The sequence below is a fragment of the Ixodes scapularis genome, unplaced genomic scaffold (genome assembly GCF_016920785.2).
Source record: "Ixodes scapularis isolate PalLabHiFi unplaced genomic scaffold, ASM1692078v2 PGA_scaffold4__175_contigs__length_147842914, whole genome shotgun sequence".
Taxonomy (NCBI): Eukaryota; Metazoa; Arthropoda; class Arachnida; order Ixodida; family Ixodidae; genus Ixodes; species Ixodes scapularis.
The window spans coordinates 45,049,886-45,072,384 of record NW_024609879.1 but is presented as its reverse complement, the minus strand read 5'-3'; the positions used below and the strand labels follow the sequence as shown (position 1 = coordinate 45,072,384).

General features: G+C 47.7%; 1 protein-coding gene across 1 annotated transcript; it reads right to left on the bottom strand.

Annotated features, from left to right (window-relative positions):
- Positions 1-716: 716 nt before the first annotated feature.
- LOC8032771 lies at positions 717-20,054 on the bottom strand. The gene is made up of 4 exons (XM_002400314.4): positions 19,887-20,054; positions 10,187-10,469; positions 6,883-7,125; positions 717-1,635 (listed from the first exon to the last, which is right to left on the bottom strand). Exons 1-4 carry the CDS (start codon positions 20,000-20,002, stop codon positions 724-726), a joined length of 1,554 nt encoding a protein of 517 aa, XP_002400358.3. The 5' UTR covers positions 20,003-20,054; the 3' UTR covers positions 717-723.
- Between the last annotated feature and the right edge of the window lie 2,445 nt (positions 20,055-22,499).

The window sequence follows — 22,499 nt, the reverse complement described above, 5'->3', positions numbered from 1 at the left end:
ATCACTCAGGCAAACTTAAGAAATATTCGGACCTTCGTCAAATTACATTGTTCGCCACCGCGCCGACCCTCCGCGAAAGCCACCAGAGACGCGGATGGGCGCGGAGGGACCTGGACTGGCTGGTTCCCGGTTTTCCCGCTTGGCGGCGTCCGTTTTGCTGGAGTCGCGAATACGGGAGACATCATCAGTGCAGCCTGGGAACACTCGACTAGCTACCAGCAATCCAACGCTTCTTCTTCCTTCTCTTCATCCGTAGCGCTGGTTCTGCCAACTTCTTCGTCCATGGCATACGGGAGACATTATCATCGTCTGCACTCGCTTCAACTTCTTTTACATCTGTCATGGATGGGAAGTTAAATGAAAAGTTATTTTAGGATGTCGGTGTATACGTCGGGCCGCGGTTAGAATTGCAGGCGGATGGGTCACTGTGAATACACCATAATTCCAGAAATCTTCTGGGGACGAAACGTCTGATAAATTGTTGGTATTGTTATACAAGTCGGAGGTATTTGTTTTTTTAATCATGAATCCCGACTTTTGGAACGTTTTTGCATAGACTGGTTGCTCCCTGCTTCAATTTACATCCCGAAAGTCGCACAGACACTAGCGCCACTCGAATCTCAAGTGTATGGCCACACAAGGTGGAGACACTAACCAACCGGCAACAAGCAAGCACAAGCATGCAATGCAGAGCGAAATCAAAGAGACACGACGACTCCCGAGTCAGTCTTTATCGAGCCGCACCATTTGCCAGGTCACGCCCTGGTTCTTGTCCAGTTTGGGAAACTCAGCCGCGCACACGGCGCACGTGGTCCACGCCAGTTTCACCCGCGGAACATAGTTCTCGAAGAAGAGCCGCACGTCGTAACTGTCCGTCGCCAGGTGGCGGAGTGCCGGCAGCCGGAGCGACAGCGCCCGGAGGTCCGCGACGCTCGCTCCGAGCTCCTTCAGCGTCAGGTAGGTCCCGAAGTGAAGCCGCTCCAGCTCGGGAAACGTCGTCGTCGAAACGCCCGGGTCGAGAAACATCCCACACGCCCCGTCTGACCGGAGCTCTAACCGCTTCAGGTGCCGGCACGCCGACAGGAGGCCACGGAACGTCGGCGTCGAGACGGACCGCCCGACGCGGAACGACTCCAACTTGGGGAACCAGTCCGCGGATGCCTCCTCTTCGCTCACGTTGCACGTGATGAGGGAGAGGGCGCGCAGGTTCCGGCAGTACTTTGCAACGTATGACAGCGGGACGTCGTCGAAGTTCTTCAACGAGAGTTCATCGAGATTGAACTTCCGCACGAGCCTGGCGGCGTGTGGCGCGAACGGGCAGAGCGAACCGTCGGCCGCGAACATGAGGGAGAGCCGCCGGAGGTTGGAGAAGTCCGTCACGCTCGCGAGCGCGTCCGTGCACGTTGTGTTGATCCACAGGTGGCGCAGGTTGGGGTAGGTGCGGGCGGCGCGTGCGACGCACCGCGCGCTGCCGTCCTCGACGACGAAGGTGGACTCGTCGAGGCGCTCCAAGTGGCAGCCGAGGATGAGCTGCGGGCTGGAGCAGATCATCGGGGCCGGGACCGGGAAGCCGCAGAAGGCAGACGCATCTGTCATGATGACCGCCTCGTTCATCGGGGAGTGGACTTCAGTCAGCTGCGGGGCGGAAAGAAATGGAAATCGTAAGGGGTTCTGGCCGAGCTGTCGCGTGGCTTGCGATGCACTTGCCCTTTTTATGCGGAAATACTAGTCCCGAGACTGCTGCAGTCTAGAAGAATACCGTATTTACTTGCGTAATGAACGCACTCGTGTAATGCGTCCCCGTTGACAGTTGTCGCCATCCAAAATTTCTTTTCCTCATACATGATGAACGGACATCCTAGTTTCGGCATTGCGAGACTTAAACCAACGTTCTTGAATCTGTCGGTTGACAAGCTCCGCGGAAGAGCCTAGTTTGAAAACAATTCTTCTCTGCAGCCTGCATGTCAATAGGTGCGGGCAGATGGCGTTCCTAGAGCCACCTGCGGCACAGCTTCCACGGGCAATGGAGGAGGATTAGTTTTCAAAGATACTCTTTTTGTGCAAACTTCGGCACGAAATTTATGTTTATTGTAAAAACCACAATCTAATCACTTTTTATCGCAGGCAACATGTATTTGACATTCTACAGGTTCCACCGCATCCATCCATAGGGTGGGCTGATTGCGTAGCGGGCACTACGAAAGGCCGCCAGAAATTCTGGGTAGTTCGTCAACTGACTTTGATCTAGCAACATTGCCTTAAACTGCTTTTAACCCAGCCAGCAACCAAGTGTATCAATCCGTCAAGTGGCCAGGCCAAGTGAAGCCAAGCCAAGCATGGCAGCATGCACGCACAACGCAGCTGCAAGCAAGAAGTTGTGGGAGCAATCGACGGTGTAACTGCGCGGCGCACACGGCCAACAAAGCTGGGGCCGAGGAGTTGCCTAGCCCTCGGAGACGTTTCGTCCAGCGGATACATTAGTGTCAACAAACACTCTGCAGTCCACCTTCACACAGTGAAATTGCAATAAATGGTTAGGCCTAAACTATTGTATCGTTCTTGTGTGGGCTGGTAAGAATAGACAACTCGGGTATCAGGATAACAATGCTTTGGTTTATTCCGTGTTGTTACTTATATAGCCAAAGGTGGAAAGGGGTTAGTGTAGTAGAGGGCAAGGGAAAGGCACGTGGCAATGGAGCATCCAGATAGCTTGTCCGCCTTGATCTGATACGATACATCCTCCTTCCCAACGGTCGTTCACCGCTGAGCTCAACACCTCTGGCTCGTTTGCTGGAAGCGCTCGTCATAACCCAATCGCTCCGGAGGCCGCTTCTGTCGTGTTGTCCTTCGCGGTGGCTGAACCGTTGGCTGCTGAGCTGCCGCTTGTAGAGTCGTCGTAGTTGCCGTTTGTAGAGCCGTCGTGATGGTTGGCGCTGTGGATGTCATTCCGTGTGATCTGATACGATACAACTATGTTTCAAGATAACTTAACAAGCTGTGTAGCCAAAGAACCGACTGTCGCTGGCCAAGAATCGTCTGCTGCGAAAACAACCGAGCTCTTTGGGAACAGTTCATGAGACAACATTACACTCGATTTCTCTGCGAATCTGTGACGGGTGCTAATGCCAGGGCGATGAAGGGGCCGTGCAACGATATTCGCTTGGAATGTTTTTCACTTTACACAAGCTTATTGGCACTAGTGGGACCCCAGTATACTCGCCGCTCACCAAGGAACTCTTTTGTTGCGGTGTAATTTCAAGGACAAAAGCGAGCGTTTTCAATTAATCTCTCCTTCGCAACACTTGATGATGTAGCTGGGGGTCGCAGTACCCCCAGTGATGATATCTGAAAGTGGTTCATAGATTGGACTGAAGCATTGCCCGAGCGCTCGATTTGGACTCCTCATAATCAATAGCTCGAAAAGCATTTAAGCGTGGCCCGTGTCCAGTCGCTGCAATGACGACAATAGCCGAACCATAACAATGTCTGGATACCGGCACGTGTCATGTACTTTGTCAACCCCATCACGTGGCAATGATTAACAGTGGTGGCATATAATTGGCTCCAGATTACATGGCCGCTTGTTCTGGCTGCGAGTTGAGGGAATGAACACTGCTCATTCTTTAATTTTTTTCTGCAACTCCTATTGCGTGTGGTGATAAACGGATGAGTCTTTCATAAGTCACTAACGTCGGGGATTCGGTCCGAGCGGTATTTGCGCAAAGTGCAGAAATGGTTACATTGCCCCCTTAAAAAAAACACTTTAAAGAAAAAAAGTTTTTTTTTTTTGTGCAGTGTAGTTGGGACACATGTGTGAAAAAATGAATTTTAAGCGAATTTTTTTTTAGGGCAATATTGATTGTGCGAGCATGCCAGATTTATTTTAGCTGCGTCTGAATTGTGCGCACGAAGTCCATGATGTCACAGAATGGTCTTGCACACTTTCCACCTCAACAAGATGGTCATACGTGATGGCCACAGCTTCGTACATCTCCTCCATGTGCCCGAAATGCTGAGAGAGAAAAGTGGAAAGGAAATGACGGAGGTGACTACCAACTACATTGTGTCTCGTGCCGTCAATATTGCTTTACATGCATGCAAAATTCATTTTTTGGCACGCGTGTTCTTAACCAGGCTCAACCAGACTTTAAAAAGAATTTTTTTTTAATTTTCAGTGGCGCTTTAAGTGGAAGCGGTGGATTAAGTGGCTGCAATCGCCAATGGCTGCGGTGCTAGAAGGAGAAAAAGATTGGAACCGGATACGGATGTGGCGTCACTTTTGGTTTAAAAATAAGGGACCTTTTTCCAGTAAGCTTCTGGGCATGCGTGCACCACACCACTTCCCCTGGCCTTGCTTACCGCCGTCGCCATTCCTGCGGTGCAAAGTTCCGGTTGACCAACATGATTCGGCACTTGTCTCTTTGCATATTTAGTCTTTCTTGGCCATTCTTGTTTGAGTAATTGTATCTACTCGCATAATGAAAGCACCCCCCACAACAGGCATCAATATTTGGACTTCTTTTTCTTGTGTAATGAATGCACTTCCAATTTTTGGCTCTGCGAGTCTTGAACTGCGCCCAACTAAGCCAGCCGGCTAGCCACCAAGCTAATTTTCTTTTGCCACCAAGCGGACAGGCGAAGTCAAGCCAAGCTAAGTCGCTCTTGTAATGGCTGCAATTGTGTGGTTGCGGAAGTGGTCAACCGTGAGACCGATCGGTGCGCATGCCTAGCGAAGCTGGGGTTGAGGAATTGGCCAGGCCCCGACGTGCTTCGTTTATCGGATGCATTGATGTCAACAAACACGCCGTTGTCTGTGATCCGCTTTCAAACAGTAATGTCATGAAAGCGGTTAGGCCTAAGAACAGGGTGTGGAACTGGTCATTATTTCGGTTCAATTCAGTAGCATCGTATTTTGTTCCGGTTCGATTCCGGTTTAGAGTAGCGCACATAATATCATTCCAGTTATCGATTTTAGTAAGTGCGAACCGATTCGAACTGGTTCCTCACTCCATCTTCAAATATTGACCGAGCACTTCCAGCAGCCTTTTCTGAGCAAGAGATACTTGCAATAGACCAATCCCAAAACTACTCCCTCTTTAGGCAGATCTGAAAGCCCAGCACACTGACGTGCGCAAAAGACATAATTAATTTGCCAAGGCTATTACTTGCAATATACTGTTCTTAAAGGGCAACTCCGCTCAATTCCAAAGATTTCGGGATAATGATTGATTTCAAATTAAAAAGCCCTAGTAAAACACACTACGTCGTTTGCTTCGCGAAAAATGGGATATATATTTTTAAATCTAATATTAAACACTAGCGGAAACCGAAACTTCGGCTCCGCCCGGCAACATTGGCCTCGGGTCGCCAAGTACATGGCCATCACGTGGTACGAGATGTCACGTGATCCTCGGCCCAACGATGGGCGGGATTGGGGCGGGCATGTGGCAGGCACGAGTGTCGTCTGCACCGCACTCTTCGCCACGTTTTGGTGTCTACGGCATTTGACGACGTCTGTACAACTGCGGCATAAGTCTGCGCACATGGTGTCCGTAGTGTGGACGAAACTCCGAGAGACAATAATCACAATCGGTAAGACGACGACGGCAATTGTGACGCGGAAGACGGCGGTAACGGCGGGCGGCCGGACGGCTCCCAGAAACGCGCTGCGCAGGCGCGTTACACCGATCACGTGGACACCGCTGAGCACTGAGAGGCAACGTTGCTGACGTCATGCGCTACGCTCGCTTGGAGAAGTGAAAACAAGCAAAAGGGGGCCATGATAATGACGTTTAGCTCAATGTTGGCTCCGCCCATGCCGTAGCCTTGACTGCGCTGTTGGTTGCGCCTGAATTCGCCCGCTCAAATCAGTTGATTTCGGCAACTTGGCAAGTTGCAAAGTTTGCGGGATCGTTTAAGAAACAATTAGACAGAACTGCGTCGTAACGTTTCACGTGTGGTCTTCCTAGGCGGTACTAAAGAGGACTGCATTGTTTTTCAAAACCAAAAATGAAGCGGAGTTGCCTTTTAAGGGGGGACACTGGCTAGAGGTTGAACTTCTGAACTGCTCAGGTGAACGGAATGAAATTTGCAGGGGAGATTTAACTTCAGATGTAGGTGTACTGTATAAACTTTCAGCTCTCCAGGACAAATTTACATACCTTCATAAGATGATATGTCACTCTTCATTAGGAAATCTATGATATGCAAATGAAGCTTAAGCATCATTTTAACTGCTTGAATATCAAGTGGGGATGTGGGACTTCGGGCTACCTAGTTTTTATAAATCATATGTAAATACTTGACTTGCCTCAAAATATGAGATGCATATTTGTCCTATGTCAATTTTTAAAAACATAGCTTTTTTTCATTGTACTTGACTTGCCTCAAAATATGAGATGCATATTTGTCCTATGTCAATTTTTGAAAACATAGCGTTTTTTCAATGAGGACTTTAATTTAAAACAATATAAAGTAGATAACCCGATTCCCCAAAAAACTTCAGTTCTGAAGCATCTTGATTGTGGCATCAAAATAATTTCACCTTCGAACAAAAGATTCCTCCGTATAAAATTTGCAGAAAAAAGCGGAACTGAGAAAAAAGCAATCAAACATTGCACTCCTTTACTTTGTTACTGCCTCACAATGTGTTGAAAATATTTTATATCAAGGTAACTATCTGGTGCATGGTTATGAAATTTAGTCGAAGGGTGTATAATTAATTTCTAAAACTGAAAACCTCAAAATTGAAAAATGAATTTTTTCAAAAAATTTTGAAACTTAGGCTATTCGGAGCGTCCAGGTGCGGAAACTTCTTTGTGCACCGCGCATCGGACCGCCGCACAGGACGGTGGGAGGGGACGGTGGGGAGCGGTGGCTCACCCAGGGGCAGCTTGCGAGCAGGCTGGCGATGGTGATGGGACAGATGAAGAGGTGGTCCACCCCCAGGCCCGGCGTGGAGCCCACCAGGGTGGTCAGGCTGGACGACTTCTCCGAGAAGCGCTCGTTGGGCTCCGACTGCAGCCGCAGGTCATGCCAGAGCACCAGCACGCTCACGCTTGGGAACCGCGTCACCAGGTCCATGACCAGGTCGCGGTTGTGCACGATCGTTAGGGTCTTTGCGTGCTGTCCAGACAAGGGCCAGGGGGTAAGATATAGACCCTTCTCCTTCGCTCTCGTCCACAGCCACCTAATACGCATATCCGGCATGGGCGACAATAAAACATCATCAAACGTCTCAATCCGTAAATTGTAGAAAAAGGGAGCGGAGGTAAAACGAGAATGTGAAGACGGTTACACTTGTATCCTGAATGTCTTTCATTGGCACGGCGACGGCAAAACAATGTATTCGCCCGCACATGAAGCGACGAGATTCAAGATGGCGTGAAAAAGGTCTATAGGCCAACTCGACTCTTTGAATTGCCTCGAGCGAATCTCGTCCCTGCTTGACGCGGTGCCCACACCACGTGGCTTGTTTGTAAACAGTGTGTTCGTCGATGGAATAGGTGTGGACACCGGGCATGTTGCGGCTGCCAGAAATAGTTGTCTCCTTGTCTTGGCTGCTCGTTCGTAAAGTTGTTTTCTGGGTGTGCCACGTCGCGTAGAACTTGGCATTTGCGCTACATGCGTGTCGCTTAGACAATGCTTTGTCGTCAACTCTAGTTTTGCACCTCGACGGCGCCAGTAACAGTTTTGTGAACGCATTAAAGCGCAGAGATCTCCGGCGCAGTATTTGAGCTAACGTTCGTCAAGGTCGGAGCAAACGTTTCAATCAGAAAGTGTGCATGCCATAAAAATGAGACTGCATTTCTTTTTTTTTTATTGATTGCATTGCTTGGATGCCAGATGATGATATGCTGAACATCCTCGCCTATATGTATGTTCCACCATGGCCGGAGGTGAGGTCACGGGCAGCGGGTCATGCCGCAGCTACGATGCCCGAAATGTGTCTCCGATTGCCGCGATTATTGCCCGACGACGTCGCAAAAGTGGCACGTCGTTGCCCATCGAGGTCCCGGCCGCAATGGACGCAGCAAGCACCCGTTCTGCCGCGGGTCACTCTGCGGCCAGCCAGTCCACAGAAACTGAAGCGGAAGCGACGGCGAAACCTCGCGTCTGCTTTCCTTTTCCGGCCGCGTTTCTTTGACCAACCGGCGGGATTGCGACGTCTGACGGTGGGACGTGCCGGCTCCTGTAACGCGATTGGTCGCCACTGTGGGACCACTTCGACGAACGGGCAGAATGGGAAGGTGGACGCGTCTCGGACTCACCCGTTCCTCTTCGGTTCTTGCAGAACCGAACAGGATTGTACAGACAGACCCGGTCGGGCTGTCTATCAAATTGCAGGCCGTAGGGTACAGTCGTGGACGATGCAAGTTGATACGACCGAGATACGACCAAAAGTATCCAATGATGCTGCTGGGTCCCATTCTGGCGAGCAATAATTTTCTGCTTTGCGTTTATTAAAGGGACTATGAAATTATTATGAAATCGGATTTCATCCACTGCACGTCGTAAAAGGTGTGTAAAGAAAACTAAAACACAAAAATAGAGAGCCAAGAAAATGGTTTTACCATAGAACGTCATCAAAAATGCGGACTCTTTTACATCTTCTTTCCTTCGAAAGCTCTCTGCCATTTCAGTGCGATGCGTCCATGGTGCCAAAGCACATCAGCCAAATCCACGTCGCCTATTGGGTAAGAGCCATCCTCACCAGCACCGCGATCATAAACAATAAATAGCCGGCTAATGTTTAAGTTTTGTTAAAGAATATTCTGATCCACATTTTGTAGCATAATTAGCGATGTGACAGAAATTGCTGAATTTTATAATGCTCGGAGTAATGTGCCATCTATTGTGTACTAAACAAAGCAAGAGAGAGATCAGATTGCGCATGCACATAGCTTCCTATCCGCTGAAAAACATGGCGTCCCCTCCTTTACTTAATAATAAATTAATGAATAAAGCTTGAGCCCATAGAAAACTCTGTCCATTTTCTGCTATGCCAGTGAGTGGCAGCACTTCCCTCCTTTTAAAAGGCACTGCAGGAACAGCAGACGGCGGCAGAGAAGCGACTGTCGTGCTGACGACCTGCTGCGCTTGTTGCAATGGTTGCAGGAGTGTGTATACATGCAGAGAGCAGTGGTTTGGGTCGCTCCGGTCGCTCTGGTAACAAAGGACACAGTCGTAGCTAACACGCTCGTTGCAAGTGCCCGAATTACAGTTTGTGCAGTCTGGAGCTTTACTCTAAAGAAAAATGGCGGCAGTTTCGCCGCTTGCCGCTTGAGGAACCACGTCGAAGCACTTGGTGCAGGCTCATTGGTATGAGGGACCCCAGGTCCAAGGTCATCCGTGCATGCTCAGAACATTTCATACGTTGGAGTCTGATTCCGACGAGGAACTGGAGTCTTTGTCGGAAGACTCGCCGGACTTTCCAACAGGCGTACCGGCGTATGAGACCAGTCCCATGCTGTCGCTGTAGCGCAACATATCTAAATTAATTTCGCTCAGCTGCGATGTATCCATGGCTATCAGAGTGATGACAGGCGCCGATTAAAAAAATATGTCGGTGGCATTGATGCCATCAGCACAGTAAACCCCTGTGGTGAACCCTGCCGGCCCACTGCCAGCCCACCGCTGATGATCCTATTCTCCTATTGTCGAGAGAACTTCCGGTTCCAGTGCCAGTGTATGTCATGTCCATCAACTTTTGCTGCGGCTTGTTTTGCAACGATTCAGAGAGGAAGAAAAACTCAATATTTCATTAAATTTTCGTGTAGAAGTTAAAAAACCGAAACGGAAATATAGATGCCTGTTCAGCGTTCAGTGAAAAAAAGAAATTGGGTTGTGGGTATGTTTATACAGCCTAGAACTTGGTCTGCCTCAATGGGTGACGAGTCACCCAGCTGTAGATGAGAAATATAGCAACCCGTATGGTTTCTGCCATACGGTTATGAAAACCGTATGGTGTCTGCTAAGGGCCGGTTTGCACATACGGCGCGGTGCCGAATCAACACTTTAAAAACAGCAGTGATGTGGCGCTGTGCTAAATGCCGTGCGCTAATACGGCGCAACATGGATGCTGCACGCGGGCTAAGGTCTGCACTATTTTCAGCACGGCCTCAGCACAGAGTTGGCTCTAAGCTTCATGAGCAAACGCGCCTCGAATCAAGAGACTATGTCCCACCTTCAAAATGTCTCTAGCCGCCGAAGAGAAGGCGTTGGACGACGTGAAGGCCTCGCAGCCCGCGAAGAGGGCCGACAGGAACCGCTGCTTGCCGAGGAAGGCCCTGCTTGCCACAAAGGTCTCTTTGTTGAGCGTGACCAGCTGGCAGGAAGCGTCGAGCAGACACCGCTTGGGGAAACGGTGAGGACATGTCGAGGGCTTGTCCAGCTTCAGCACGATCAGGTCCTCTTCTTCCACCAGCCGGTCGGGATCTCCGAGCTCCACTAGCTTGTCCATGCCGCACCTGCAGACGGGAAGGCACAGGTCCCGTTAATGGTGGTCTCGCATCATCATTTCGTCCGTTTGCGGCACGTTTAGTCTGCGCCACAATATTGGCACAGTGCCATCTTCATTCATTAGTATTCCTGCTTTTGACCGAGGACGTATTTTGCCTGCCGCCGTCGAGTCAAATGGATTGTCAGCTCTGGAAGGACCGCACAAGTCGGTTTTGAAATGTATTGCACGACAACTTGGTATGAAAGTACCCTAGCTGGTGCATTTTGTGCATAAAAAACATTTGAAATGGAGCAAAGTTAGTAGGGAAACAAGGTTTCTCTTTTTAAATATGGTCATTTTGGTCATCACATCGAATCGTGCATTTCGCTAGAGCAAAGGTTTCGCAGTATTTGCGATGAAATGTACGTACCATCTATGAAAAATGGTTGCAAGCAAAAATTAAAAATGTATGGAAGTCGCATGTATGGAAAAATGTACGGAAGACTACCCAATTAATATTTTGCCACAGCGTCGCATATTTTTAATAAAGTAAAAAAATGCAACTGCTCGAAACCGAAACCGGACTGGGGAGGAAGAAGAAATATAGAGAGAGAGAGGTGGCAGAAGTCACCTGGCTGTGATACTCTTTTTTCCCAATCAAACTATTTGCAGCTTTTTAGAAGCCACAAAAAATGGTTATCATATTTATTTTCTATTTTTAATATTGCGTGTGTGCCTTCAATGACCCACAACTTTGATTATATCTGATGGTTGTGCCTAAACTATAGAAAATGGTACGTGACCACAGAGAAGGGTCAGCGCGATTCAAATCGGCCAGTTCTCGACCGGTGGTTTTTGGGCGGAAAGAAAACGAATTTCGGGCAACTAACTGTTTTCTGGGAAGTTGGCCTTTCCTATGTCATCTACAAATAAAAACCTTGGCAAGCATTAATACCCTGTCAGTGTCCCTTTAACGTAGCCAGTCGTAAGCAGTCACAAGTGAACGAGCCTTTCATTGTGTTTGTTCTTTGGAATTTTTATACACAAAATGCACCACGTACAGGCACCTCCGTTGTAAATCATGGCATGCTGCTTTAAGAAATCAATTCAAGCAGCCCCCTGACAGGGCCAACAACCTATTTGACTCGAGTGGTATGGACCTCTCATTTCTAGCCCGCGAGTACTGAGAGATATGAATACAGCTGTCAAAGTAAAATGCTGCTCCACAGGCGCATAAACTTTCATGCACGTTGCACTCGCAAATTTTTCCCGAAGGTTTAACTGGGCGTCATTTTTATTGGTATCCAAGCGTGTGAAGACACAGAGACTCAGCAGTTGGTCATGTCAAGGCTTGTTATTTGATCACACCGCCAGACCGAGCAACTTGCATTCGACGAGTTGTTTTTTTTCCTCCGGTGCTGTGCTTTTGGAGAAATTTCCATGGGTTCTCAAATGCTGCTGTGACCTTTTAAACGTGGCTTTCAAGAACTTGTTTTGCGACGACGGCGAACGAGCAAAAAATGTGTCTTTTGGCACGCAGCCACCCAGCCTCTGCGACGCTTGGCCCGGCAAATTTTACGCAGGCCCAAGATGGCCAATTCAAAACTTTCGGTGACCGCACCTGCACTGCAGCAACCAAGTGTGGATGCACGATCCAGCAAATTGTCATAGAGATCAGTGGTCCCACGCTTCACGCCTCGTGTCAGCACCACCATGGTTCCACCTGTAAGCTGGCCGCAGCGTCCAAATGAAATAAATGGAGCTATGGTATACTGGAATGCGGGGTAGTGTTGGGATACGAGTGGCTCGCGCGAGGCATGTGGTGTAGATTGCGATAGGTGTCGACACCGGCGCATTGGTAGTACAGTCGGTATTCGCAACATTCGCGGACTATAGACGCTTTCAGGACGTCAGTTACCCAAGCCACCACCAATCGGTGCACTGCCATTGCCGGTCTGTATTTTGGACTGTGCCTGCACTCCGATCACCTCGGTCTCTCAGTTATGTTCGTTGCAATTTTAAACCAGCCCCTTCCAACCTCACAAGGCTTCTCTGCATCACTCTCGTTCAACCAAAACTGGAATACCCTTCATTTCTCTGGCATCCCCACCAATCTGTTCTCTGTAACACAATCGAAGCCGTCCCAAATCGTGCAGCTCGCTTCATCCTTTCAACTACACTCGTATCTCTAGTGTCACTGCAATTAAATCTCGATTAACCCCCTCTGATCTTTTCTTACGTCGTAAATATGTTAGGCTTTGCTTCCGTCATAAAGTATACCTCTTCATATCTAAAACAGTCTCTCCTCAGCCCTCCCGCCCAAGTTTCTTCAAGACTGGGCCGTTCATGCAGAATCGCCCAACCCAAGACAAAATCCACAGCCTATCAGCATTCACTTCGACCCGAATCTCGTAGACTGGAATGGCCTTCCCGATGACATTGTCACCATCACCGATCACGAGCAAATGACCTTTTTGGTGAACGACGGTCATTTGAGCGAATCAACGTTTTAGCGTGTGACTAGGGTGCGTGTTAACCCACCCGCCCCCTGCGTTCATGTCGCTTTGCGGCGACTATTACAAAAATGTGAAGCCACCTGGCCTGTAAATGTCGCGGTAGAGATGTCGCTGGCCTGTGCTATACTTTCTTTCACTTTAAAGGCGTTATCACACGATAATTAACCACATAGATTATTCTTGAAATGGAATGCTCGTAGGCTACTAGTATATACACCAAGTAACGCAATTTTTAGAGCTCTGGTAATTGCAATAATCAATTTACGAATTTTTATCGTTCTTATCTGGCGACCAAGCAACACTGCCCAAGTTAGTCACACCATGGTGTCCATAAACCACGTGATCGTGAACGCTCTCTCACTCTAGGTGCCCCCATGATCGCCCAAGACCTCCTCGCCGCAGTAGGTCAAAACCTCTCACACAACTCAGCAACCCGAATGCTATTCTCACTCTTGCCGTCGGCCCGTTGACCATCCACCCTGCATGCGCCTGCAAGATATTCCTGGACGACGGTGACCACGGCGAGTTCGTCCGTAACTCGCCGTCGCTGGTCACCAGCAGGTCGCAGTCAAAATTAACAGCTTCCAACATGGGCGTACCAACCGGGGGGGCAAGGGGGGCACTTGCCCCCCCAGTTCTCAGAGTGGGGGGGCAAGGCATGCGTTTTGCCCCCCTGAAACGGCCGCCACTGGGCAGAGCAGACACAGGCCGGCGGCGCCCAAGGAATACCAAGGGCACTGCCCCCCGACCCGCGCGGGCATATTTTTAACGCGCAGGCGATACAAACCCTAGCAACGGTGCTCACGTACGCCGGATTGGCTGGTTCGTAAAGCCTTGCTCCACGAACAAGGCTACACGGTAACCTTACGGAATCCATCCGCGAGACATGGGCCGGACGGGCCGTCCAGACCAGGACGTAGGCCCTTACACAAAATAAAGTTTTGCTTGCTTGCTTGGAGATAGGCGCTGCCGCCGTCAACATAGGCAGCGGATGCAATGCGAGTTTCCGAAGAGGTAGCGTAACTTAGTGGTGAGATGTCTGCCTCATACGTGTCAGACCCGGGTTCTATTTATGGTGTGGGCCGGCTTACTTCTTTTTATTTTTTTTCTCGAACATTTTGTTTTGTCGAGGCATTTGGCGATATTTACATTTCTTTTTTACCATTAACACTAAAAAAACGAATGTTGTTGACGAAACATCGCTAAACTAAATCGTATCGACTCTATTTACGGAAGTGCATGGGGGGGCAGCGGGGCTTGGGTTGCCGACCGGACGCCGCAAAGCGGCGTGTACGGGGGGTGGGGGGGCTAGGTGGGTTAATAGATTTGTAATTAGCAGCCGCACACCGTCACCGCGAAGCGGCGTGAACGCAGGCGCGGGGGTGGGTTAACGCGCTTCGAGTGATACACGAGCAGCCCATCCGGCGTGAGCGTCGTTGTTAGGGGTTCTATCGCCTGCACCGTAAAAGGAGCAGTGTGTGCACCTCCTGTAGTGGGCGAGAATTCCTACATTGGAGAGAAGCGGGGACAAGCCCTTTCTTCAAATGCGTCAAGTCTCCTTGAGCTTCGGAATACAAATAAACGCCACTATTCGGAGCTAATCCCACAGTTACTCGACCTCTCTTGCGTCGTGTCTGTTCGCTCCCCGCGCCTCGTAGCAGTGTTGTTGCAGTGGGGGGGCTCGTTCAAATTTTGGGGTTTTTTGGACTATCTAAATCACTTTCTTCCTTCCCATCCCCCCCTTTTCTACTCCGCATGCAATATCAGCTGACCTTCCGACCTCTGTTCTCTGTTGATAGGCAAAACAACCACTAAAATTAGAAAGTAATTTGTAATTTGAGTGGAAGTCACTCGGAAAAGTAGTTAAAGTAAACTACTGATTACTAGAATAGAAATGTAATTAAAAGTTACTAAACTACCCAGAAAAGTAGTTAAACTACAGTAACTTGAGTAAAGTAGTTGAACTACGTACAAGTCTGGCCTGGCAAGCGCTCTGCATAAGTGTTTTCACTGATCTGCCTAGCCCCGCACACCATCACATGGGCCAAGAAAGGTGTAGTTTTACTGCAGAGGAGAAATCAGCAGGGTCCAAGATGGTGACAATGGAGGATGGGGGACTGTTCCAGTGGCTGATGGCTTGAAAAAGGAATGACCAATTGAAAGCGTTCGTAGAGCCAGAACTGTGTTTGATGGTGCAGACGTTGTTGAGGCGAGAAGATGTTCGGTCGAGGGGTAATAACAAAGTGGTTTTGAGGTCGGGAATGTGGTAGTAGATTTTGTGAATAAGGCACAGCTGAGAGACTTTCCTGCGAAGCTGCAAAGAGGACATGGTTAGTTCAGTTTTTAGCGCCGAGACACTGAAAGAAAAGTCATAAGTGGATGAAATGAAGCGAGCAGCTTTGTTCTGAACTGCCTCTACAGCGTATTGATGAGGTACAGTCGATGGGTATTCCAGATGGTTGAAGCATATTCTATTTTTGGTCTGACGTACGTGTTAAAGGTTAGCTTAGGGACAAAGAGTGGAGCGATTTTTTAAGTTACGTCTGCTTAGTCCAAGAGTTCCAGATGAATTGGCGGTAATGACTTCAATGTGGTTATTCCAGGGAAGGTCAGATGTTAGTCTTACACCAAGGTATTTATACACAGTAGCGGTCTCAATCAGATCGGAGTCCAAGAAGCAATTAAATGACAGAGTGGTTTTTTTCTTGGTGAAGTGGATTAGTTTGCATTTATACTTGTTTGGTGACATAATCCACTCTTTGCACCAATTGTTAATTTTATCTAGATCTTCCTGAAGTTGGTTATTATTTTGCACACAAGTTACTTTGTTATGGATGACGCAGTCGTCGGCGAAAAAGCGTTTTTTTGAAGAAATCCCAATGGGAATGTCATTAATAAATATTAAAAAGAGTAAGGGCCCAAGTACGAACCCCAAGGGAACACCAGGAGATACATTTATTAAGGAAGATTCATGATCATCATGGACGTGACCTGTACACGGGAAAAAAGAAAGTCACGAATCCATGCAAACGGTTATTGGTCGAGGCAAAAAGATGATAGCTTAGAAAGAAGGCGTTGATGGAGGACACGGCCGAACGCTTTGGAAAAAAAAAAAAACAACTGTGTCAGTTTGGACGTGACATTCAAGGTTAGTGTGCAAGTCAGTGAAGTCGCAGAGTTGCGCTTCGCAGGAAAGTACCTTTTGAAAACCGTGCTGCTGTTTAAAGAAAAGAAATGGGATGATAGGTGCCTCATGATATTGGAGTAGAGGATATGCTCAAGTAGTTTGCAAGAAATTGAAGTCAATGAATTAGGGCGATAATTAGATGCGGAAGAGCGGCTGCCCTGTTTAAAGACTGAGAATTACCCTTCCCACCTTTTGGTCAGATGGAAGGCAGCTTTGAGATGAGGACTGAATGAAGATGAGTTTCAAAAACTCAATAGAAATAACACGGGTGTTTCTTTTAAATTTTAGGGTTGATGTTATCGGTTCCAGCGGACGAAGTAAGTTTTAGTTTATCAATCAATGTTTTAATACCAGCGGAGTTAACGTTAATAGAATGCATGCGCTCGTAAAGCTCTTCAGGGAGAGTGGGGACGAAGTCCAAGCACTCGTTAGTAAACACTGATGAAAAGTATTCGTTAAACACAGAACTATCATGCTCGACGTTGCACATCCGACATTCCTAACTCTCCCCATCTTCCTAAACGTCCGTGTGTGTCCTAACACCAGAAACCGGAATTTTAAAGGTTAAAAACGGCACGTTGCGAATATGGAACGCGCACTTTCATGCAAAGCTGACGTCAAGTGATTCAAATAGAAAAACATGCATATTTACAGTATTGTTATCTCTTCTGGTGAAGGCTAAACAACCCTTGCATCCGTTTTCGCGCACGAAACGGTGACTCCCAGAGAAAGTAAGAACGCAGTGATTGTCTTTATTTTAACAATGTAAACACACTTGCAGGCGTGCGCTGATGAAGCCTCAAAATCAAAACTCTCGTAGTGTGATTCGTGACTGCTCCGGCTACTACCCAACCTCGATGTCACGCCACTTTCTGCAAGCAAACACTAAAATTGCCAGTAAACACACAAAAGCGACATCGATACAATTATCTTGTAGAATATCACCTTATTTAATCGTAACTGTTTCAATAGGCACTACAAGTTGTATTTATTTTAACAAGAAGAAGCAAAATTGTTTTCGTGAGAAAAAACAAAATATCAATGTTAAGTCTGGTAACGTTGTAATTTTGCCGAATCATTGCCACATCTTTAGAAAAGTTTGACAAAAGTTGCGCCGAATTTTCGATTAAGGGGGGGGGGGGGGAAGAGGGTCGGGTTTGCCCCCCCACTCAAAAACAAGTTGGTACGCCACTGGCTTCCAACATCTCTTGATAGCAATCACTCTCATCGCTGCTGCGATCAATGTCGAACACTTCGACAAGACGAGCGATGCCGTAGATGTAATCGCCACGGACCGCATGCTCGAAATGCGGAAGGTAAACGGGGAAGCTGAAGCTCGAGACGCCAAGAGAGCCAAGTCTGTAAGCACGTGCAAAGGGACGCCGCGTGGGAGGCTGGCTACGTCACCAGCCTCCCAAACCACGCCTTTTCGAATGGGGCAGGTCCGAGGGACCCGCATATAGATTTATCCACGAAACTATTGTGCCATTTTCAAAACAAATTTAGCAGGATTATAGGAACATACAATGGGTCCTAGCAATATATATAGTTATCTCATATTTTATCTTTGGTGTGTCATAACCCCTTTAAGCCCTTCGTCCCATCAGCCACAAGCTGATGGGACCGATTAAACGGCGTAGAAAGCGCACCATCGCGGTATTCGTTATGTTTCTATAAGTGTTCTATCATCGCTGGACCAATAATTTACAGGGAAGGCCTAGTGACTTGCACTTTTGAAACCGCTCGATTGGTCCCATTACCTCATAGTGTCGGCCACGTCTGGACGTAAGCAGAGAAAAAGCTTAAATATGGCGGGGCCTCTTCCACAGGTGGGGCCTGGGCCGCCACAAAGCGGCGTGTACGGGAGGGCCAGGTGGGTTAACATTTTTTTGTAATGAGCCGCCGCAGACCAGAGCTGCAGGCAGGGGTTAGGGTAACACACGCCTTGGTGATACACACCGCGACGTAGGAGGCTTTGCCATATTTAGTACAGGCCTGGAACATCAATACCAAACATTGCTCTGTGGCAGCCAACCATTCGCTAAGTGTCTTTAGATGAAAAGTCGGCGTTTGCTAAAACGTCGTTCGGCTTAGTGAGTGCCACCAGTGGTGCAGTGTTGCCAGATTGGGCTACACAGTCAAACCCATTTATAACGAACAGCAGGAAACACTATGATCAGTTCGATACAGTAAGTAGTTCGATACTGCAAAAACCATTTACAACGAACCTCCACGATGCGTTCGTTGTAAGGCGAGAGCTTCTCTTTCTTTCTCAGCTCTTCACTTCCGCCTTGTAACAATGCGCTAAAAAGTTTTTTTTTTTTTTTTTTTTTGATGCATGCAATGTTTTAACGCTTTGGGATGAAAAGATTTTTTTTTTTCTGAGCATGCGTGCAGAGTGTATGTTTTTGCTTTCTCCCCCCTTCTGAATCGCTTCTCTTCGCTCAATTTTGTTGCAACTTGAGCTTTTAGAATTTCTTTATTTCCTACTTCCTTTTGGGGGGAAGGGACAGGCTAGAAGATGGTTGTTTGATGACGTCATCAAACAACCGTTTGATGACGTCATTCTGGTCACCATGCCCCAATACGCCTGAAGCGTCCCGTTAATACAGTGGAAGGTATGTTGACATGCGCTCGTACAAGTGTTTCAAAAAGTTTGCCGAACGTGCAAGCGACGCCATTTCTGGGGCATTTCGGCGCTGTTGCAGAGCACATAACACGGTATCCATTTTTTATGTTCTAAAACCCTAAAAAATGGGGAAAAAAAAAGGGACGACACGTGTTTTATTTTGTCTGTAGTGACGCACCAGTGTTCTAGCCGTTGCTTCTGCGAACTAGTGATGCTAGTGGTGTGAATATTTCTATTTGACGTATAAAAATGTATTATGTCGTCTTGTGTTTAAAACAAACATTTGAAATGGTCAGTTTTTTTGGGTTTTTTTTTTTTTGCCATTTCTAGGCTATTTTTTTTTTTTTTTTTTTTATCGACATTTGGCTATTTTTGGGCTATACCTCGTAGAAATTTGGCGGGTCAGAGTACGAACACCTGGCAACCCTGCACACGAATGAAGTTCGATTTCGGTTTCGCCTAGCGCAGTTGCTCCAAACTCGTCGAACACAAAGTTGGGGCCGAAGTTCTCGGAGCACACCGATTAGACTATCATGACGACGACTTCACGGTTTTGTCGCCAGCGTCCAATCGGCGCGTTCGGCAACCTTTCGGCTCCAACTTTGACGAGTTTAGAGTAGAGTATGACGTCTTGAACAAAAGATGAACGGATATAGGTGCTGCTGTATATCAATTCCTTTGGTTTCCCCGCTTCCCACGCAACTTTTATTATAATGGACAATGAACACTGGCATGCAATGAGTCGTAATGGATGATGAATCATAAGTGCGTTGAAGCGGTCCTCTAAAGCGGCGAACGGCAGTGCCACATTCAGAATGACCTACGACACGCAAACAACGTGTGATCTCGGCAAGCGGCTTCAAGTGCACGTGCTAAAACACACTGAATTTACTCAAAAGTACATCTTGTCGCGAAAAAGGCACGCTTTAACCATCTCGGAACAAACATTTCCCGAACATAATTTATGTCTGACGAGCGGTAAAAGCACAAGTTCATCCTTGAAGCACAGCAGTACCCGATTCCCCCCCAAAAATGTTCGCGCGAAACAAAGGAACGCAGACGACAAGACCACAGGGTCCTTCGAGCAACTCATGCAGAATACCAATACGTTACCTTGATTCGGAAGGAGTTCGTGGTAGCGTCTCTGAAGGAGTTTGAATGCCCGCGTCACACGATGTAACTTGCGCGCACTGAGAGAATATATGACATATCTTTCGGCAGATGGTCATGGACGCCGGCACACAGAGTTGCTATCTCTCTTATGGCACGCGATCTAAATGCACCAAAACATGTGTCAAGCATACCAGGAGATCACAAGTTTCTGCCATAAACACTTTCCACTGAGCTTTTAAAATATATATATATATATATATATATATATATATATATATATATATATATATATATATATATATATATATATATATATATATATATATATATATATATATATATATATATATATATATATATATATATATATATATATATATATATATATATATGTATGACAACCAAGAATTTTTTTGTTGTAATTGATAACATAAATCTTTTTTTTTTTTTTTTAATCCGAATTCAAAACTGGAGCATGTGTTGATTTTTTTTTCTCACCCGCGCTTTTTGTTTTGTTATTTCCCCACAGTAAACAGTACCCCTACTAAAGTCCGGGGGAGGGGGGCAGGGCGGGCAGGGAGACCATAATCTACAGCGTAGAAAACGGGATATCAAAAGAGCGTAGAAAACGGGACATCAAAAGACGGGGGTGAAGGGGGGCAAGCGCGAGCGGCGGCGCTGGTCATTAGCTGCGTTTAGAGTTCCTGTATATGCTACCTACGGTAGCAGAGTTGCGCATTCAGCCTCGGCGCGTGGCCGTAGCGCCGGCTTTCCCGCACGAGCTGGTTGCTTTGCTCCTCACGTGACTAAATTTGGCGAATAGCGGCGACGCGCGCGCCGCCGCGCATGAAAAACAGGAGAGGAGGAAAAGGAGGCGGAAAGCAGGGAAACATACGCCGGGGCGAGAGAAACGTCGGCGGAGCGACCGTAAAGGTGGCTTTCTTGCACGCCAAGGGATGCTTTGCTCCTCACGTGATCGGATCTCGGCGAATAGCGGCGTGGCGGCGCGGGGAAAACAAATGCGCAACTCTGGCTCCCGTAGGGAGCCTATACAGGAACTCTAGCTGCGTTCGCCCCAGCGCAGAAGGGTGTAGCCCGAAACAACCCATTCCCGTAACGACTTTCCCGTTTGATCCCGTCTGTTTCGACCCATTCCCGATCCCCCGTACCATTTGAACTTGTTTCGTTTCAAGCCCTTCCCGAAACGCCCTTTTTATTTGAACCCGTAGTTGACACACCCTTTAGGTTTGAGCCCGTCCCGTTTGAGCCCGCCCCGCACATCTCAACCCCTTCGCGAAAAGTCTCCATCGTTCTAACCCTAGTTTGCGCACCCTTTCTGCTTAAAGGGACACTGACAGGGTATTTATGCTCGCCGAGGTTTTTAGTTGTACGTGACATATGAGAGCTCAACTACCCAGAACAGAATTTGCGCCTTGAAATTCGGTTTCTTTCCGCCCGAAAACCGCCGATCAAGAATTGGCCGGTTCGAGTCTCGCTCACTCTCTTTTTCGCGGTCACGGGCCGTTTTCTAAGGTATCGATGCGACCACCAAATTTAATCAAAGTCGTGGGTCACTGAAGGCACACACTCAATATTAAAAATAGAAAAAAATATGAAACCCATTTTTTGTGGCTTCTAAAAAGCTGTAAATACGTTGATTGAAAAAAAAAGTTCCACAGACAACCGGAAGCATTCTGTGCGTTCGTCGTTTCGCGTATCGTGGGACTCGCGGGGACGGCGATGGCAGCGGACGACGGGCGTGGGACCTCTATTTCAGAACTGTCGTTCGCGGTACCGGCGAATTCTGTCTACCGTTAAAAGAGAAATTTGGGACTGATCAAAAGAATTGGTATTCATCCCGTACGACACGCCCTGCCACCAAGCCGATTTGCACGAAGACGTCGCCGAGCCGTCGCTCCCTTCTCGTGGCTGAAGACAGCGCTTGCGCAAACGTCAAGCACGACGTGTCTACTTCGAGTTGAATATGCACGCGTACGATTTCTTTACTATGTGCGAATGTTCGCAAAGCGTGGTGCTTCCCGACTTCGACCCGGGAGTGCTTTTGCTAGAGAAAAATCGACAGCAAACTTTCCAACTTACAGTTTACCGGCTGAATTATTACTAAGAAAGAGATCCACCAGAAACGAGATGCCCCAGTAGCTCAGTGGGAAAGACGACCGCTTCACACGCGGTAAGACCGGGTTCGATCCCTCGTGAATTTTTTTTTTTTTGAAACATTTTCTGATGTTTAAGTATCTTTTTCTTTTTTTTACAATCATCACTAAAGAAACGGACAAAAAAAAATAACAAACAAATGTTGTGGATGATACTTCGCTGAATTTAACGGTATGGGATTTCCGTTTTGACACCTGCGAACTCAATGTAATCACTTTCCACAAAATGCAAGGAGCATATAAATCAGGTAGCGTCCACTTTCCGAGGTGCCCAAAAATGTTCTACAGGAATTGCAGCCAGCCATTGGTCCCGATCCCGTTGATCTTTCGGAAACTCTGTCGCAGGACATGCAGGACATGATGCAGGACATGTGAGCCAGCTCTTCACGCAACATCTTGGGTTTATTCTTTTCGGAGCCGATCATGGAAATTCACCACG

Bases quoted from the DNA above. Each gene is read 5' to 3' on its own strand.
- LOC8032771 (XM_002400314.4), bottom strand. From the start codon at position 20,002: ATGACCATCTGCCGAAAGATATGTCATATATTCTCTCAGTGCGCGCAA. The intron at 10,470-19,886 runs GTAACGTATTGG...TCCCGTCTGCAG, and splicing joins CGAACTCCTTCCGAATCAAG to GTGCGGCATGGACAAGCTAG. The intron at 7,126-10,186 runs GTGGGACATAGT...TTGTCTGGACAG, and splicing joins CGGCTAGAGACATTTTGAAG to CACGCAAAGACCCTAACGAT.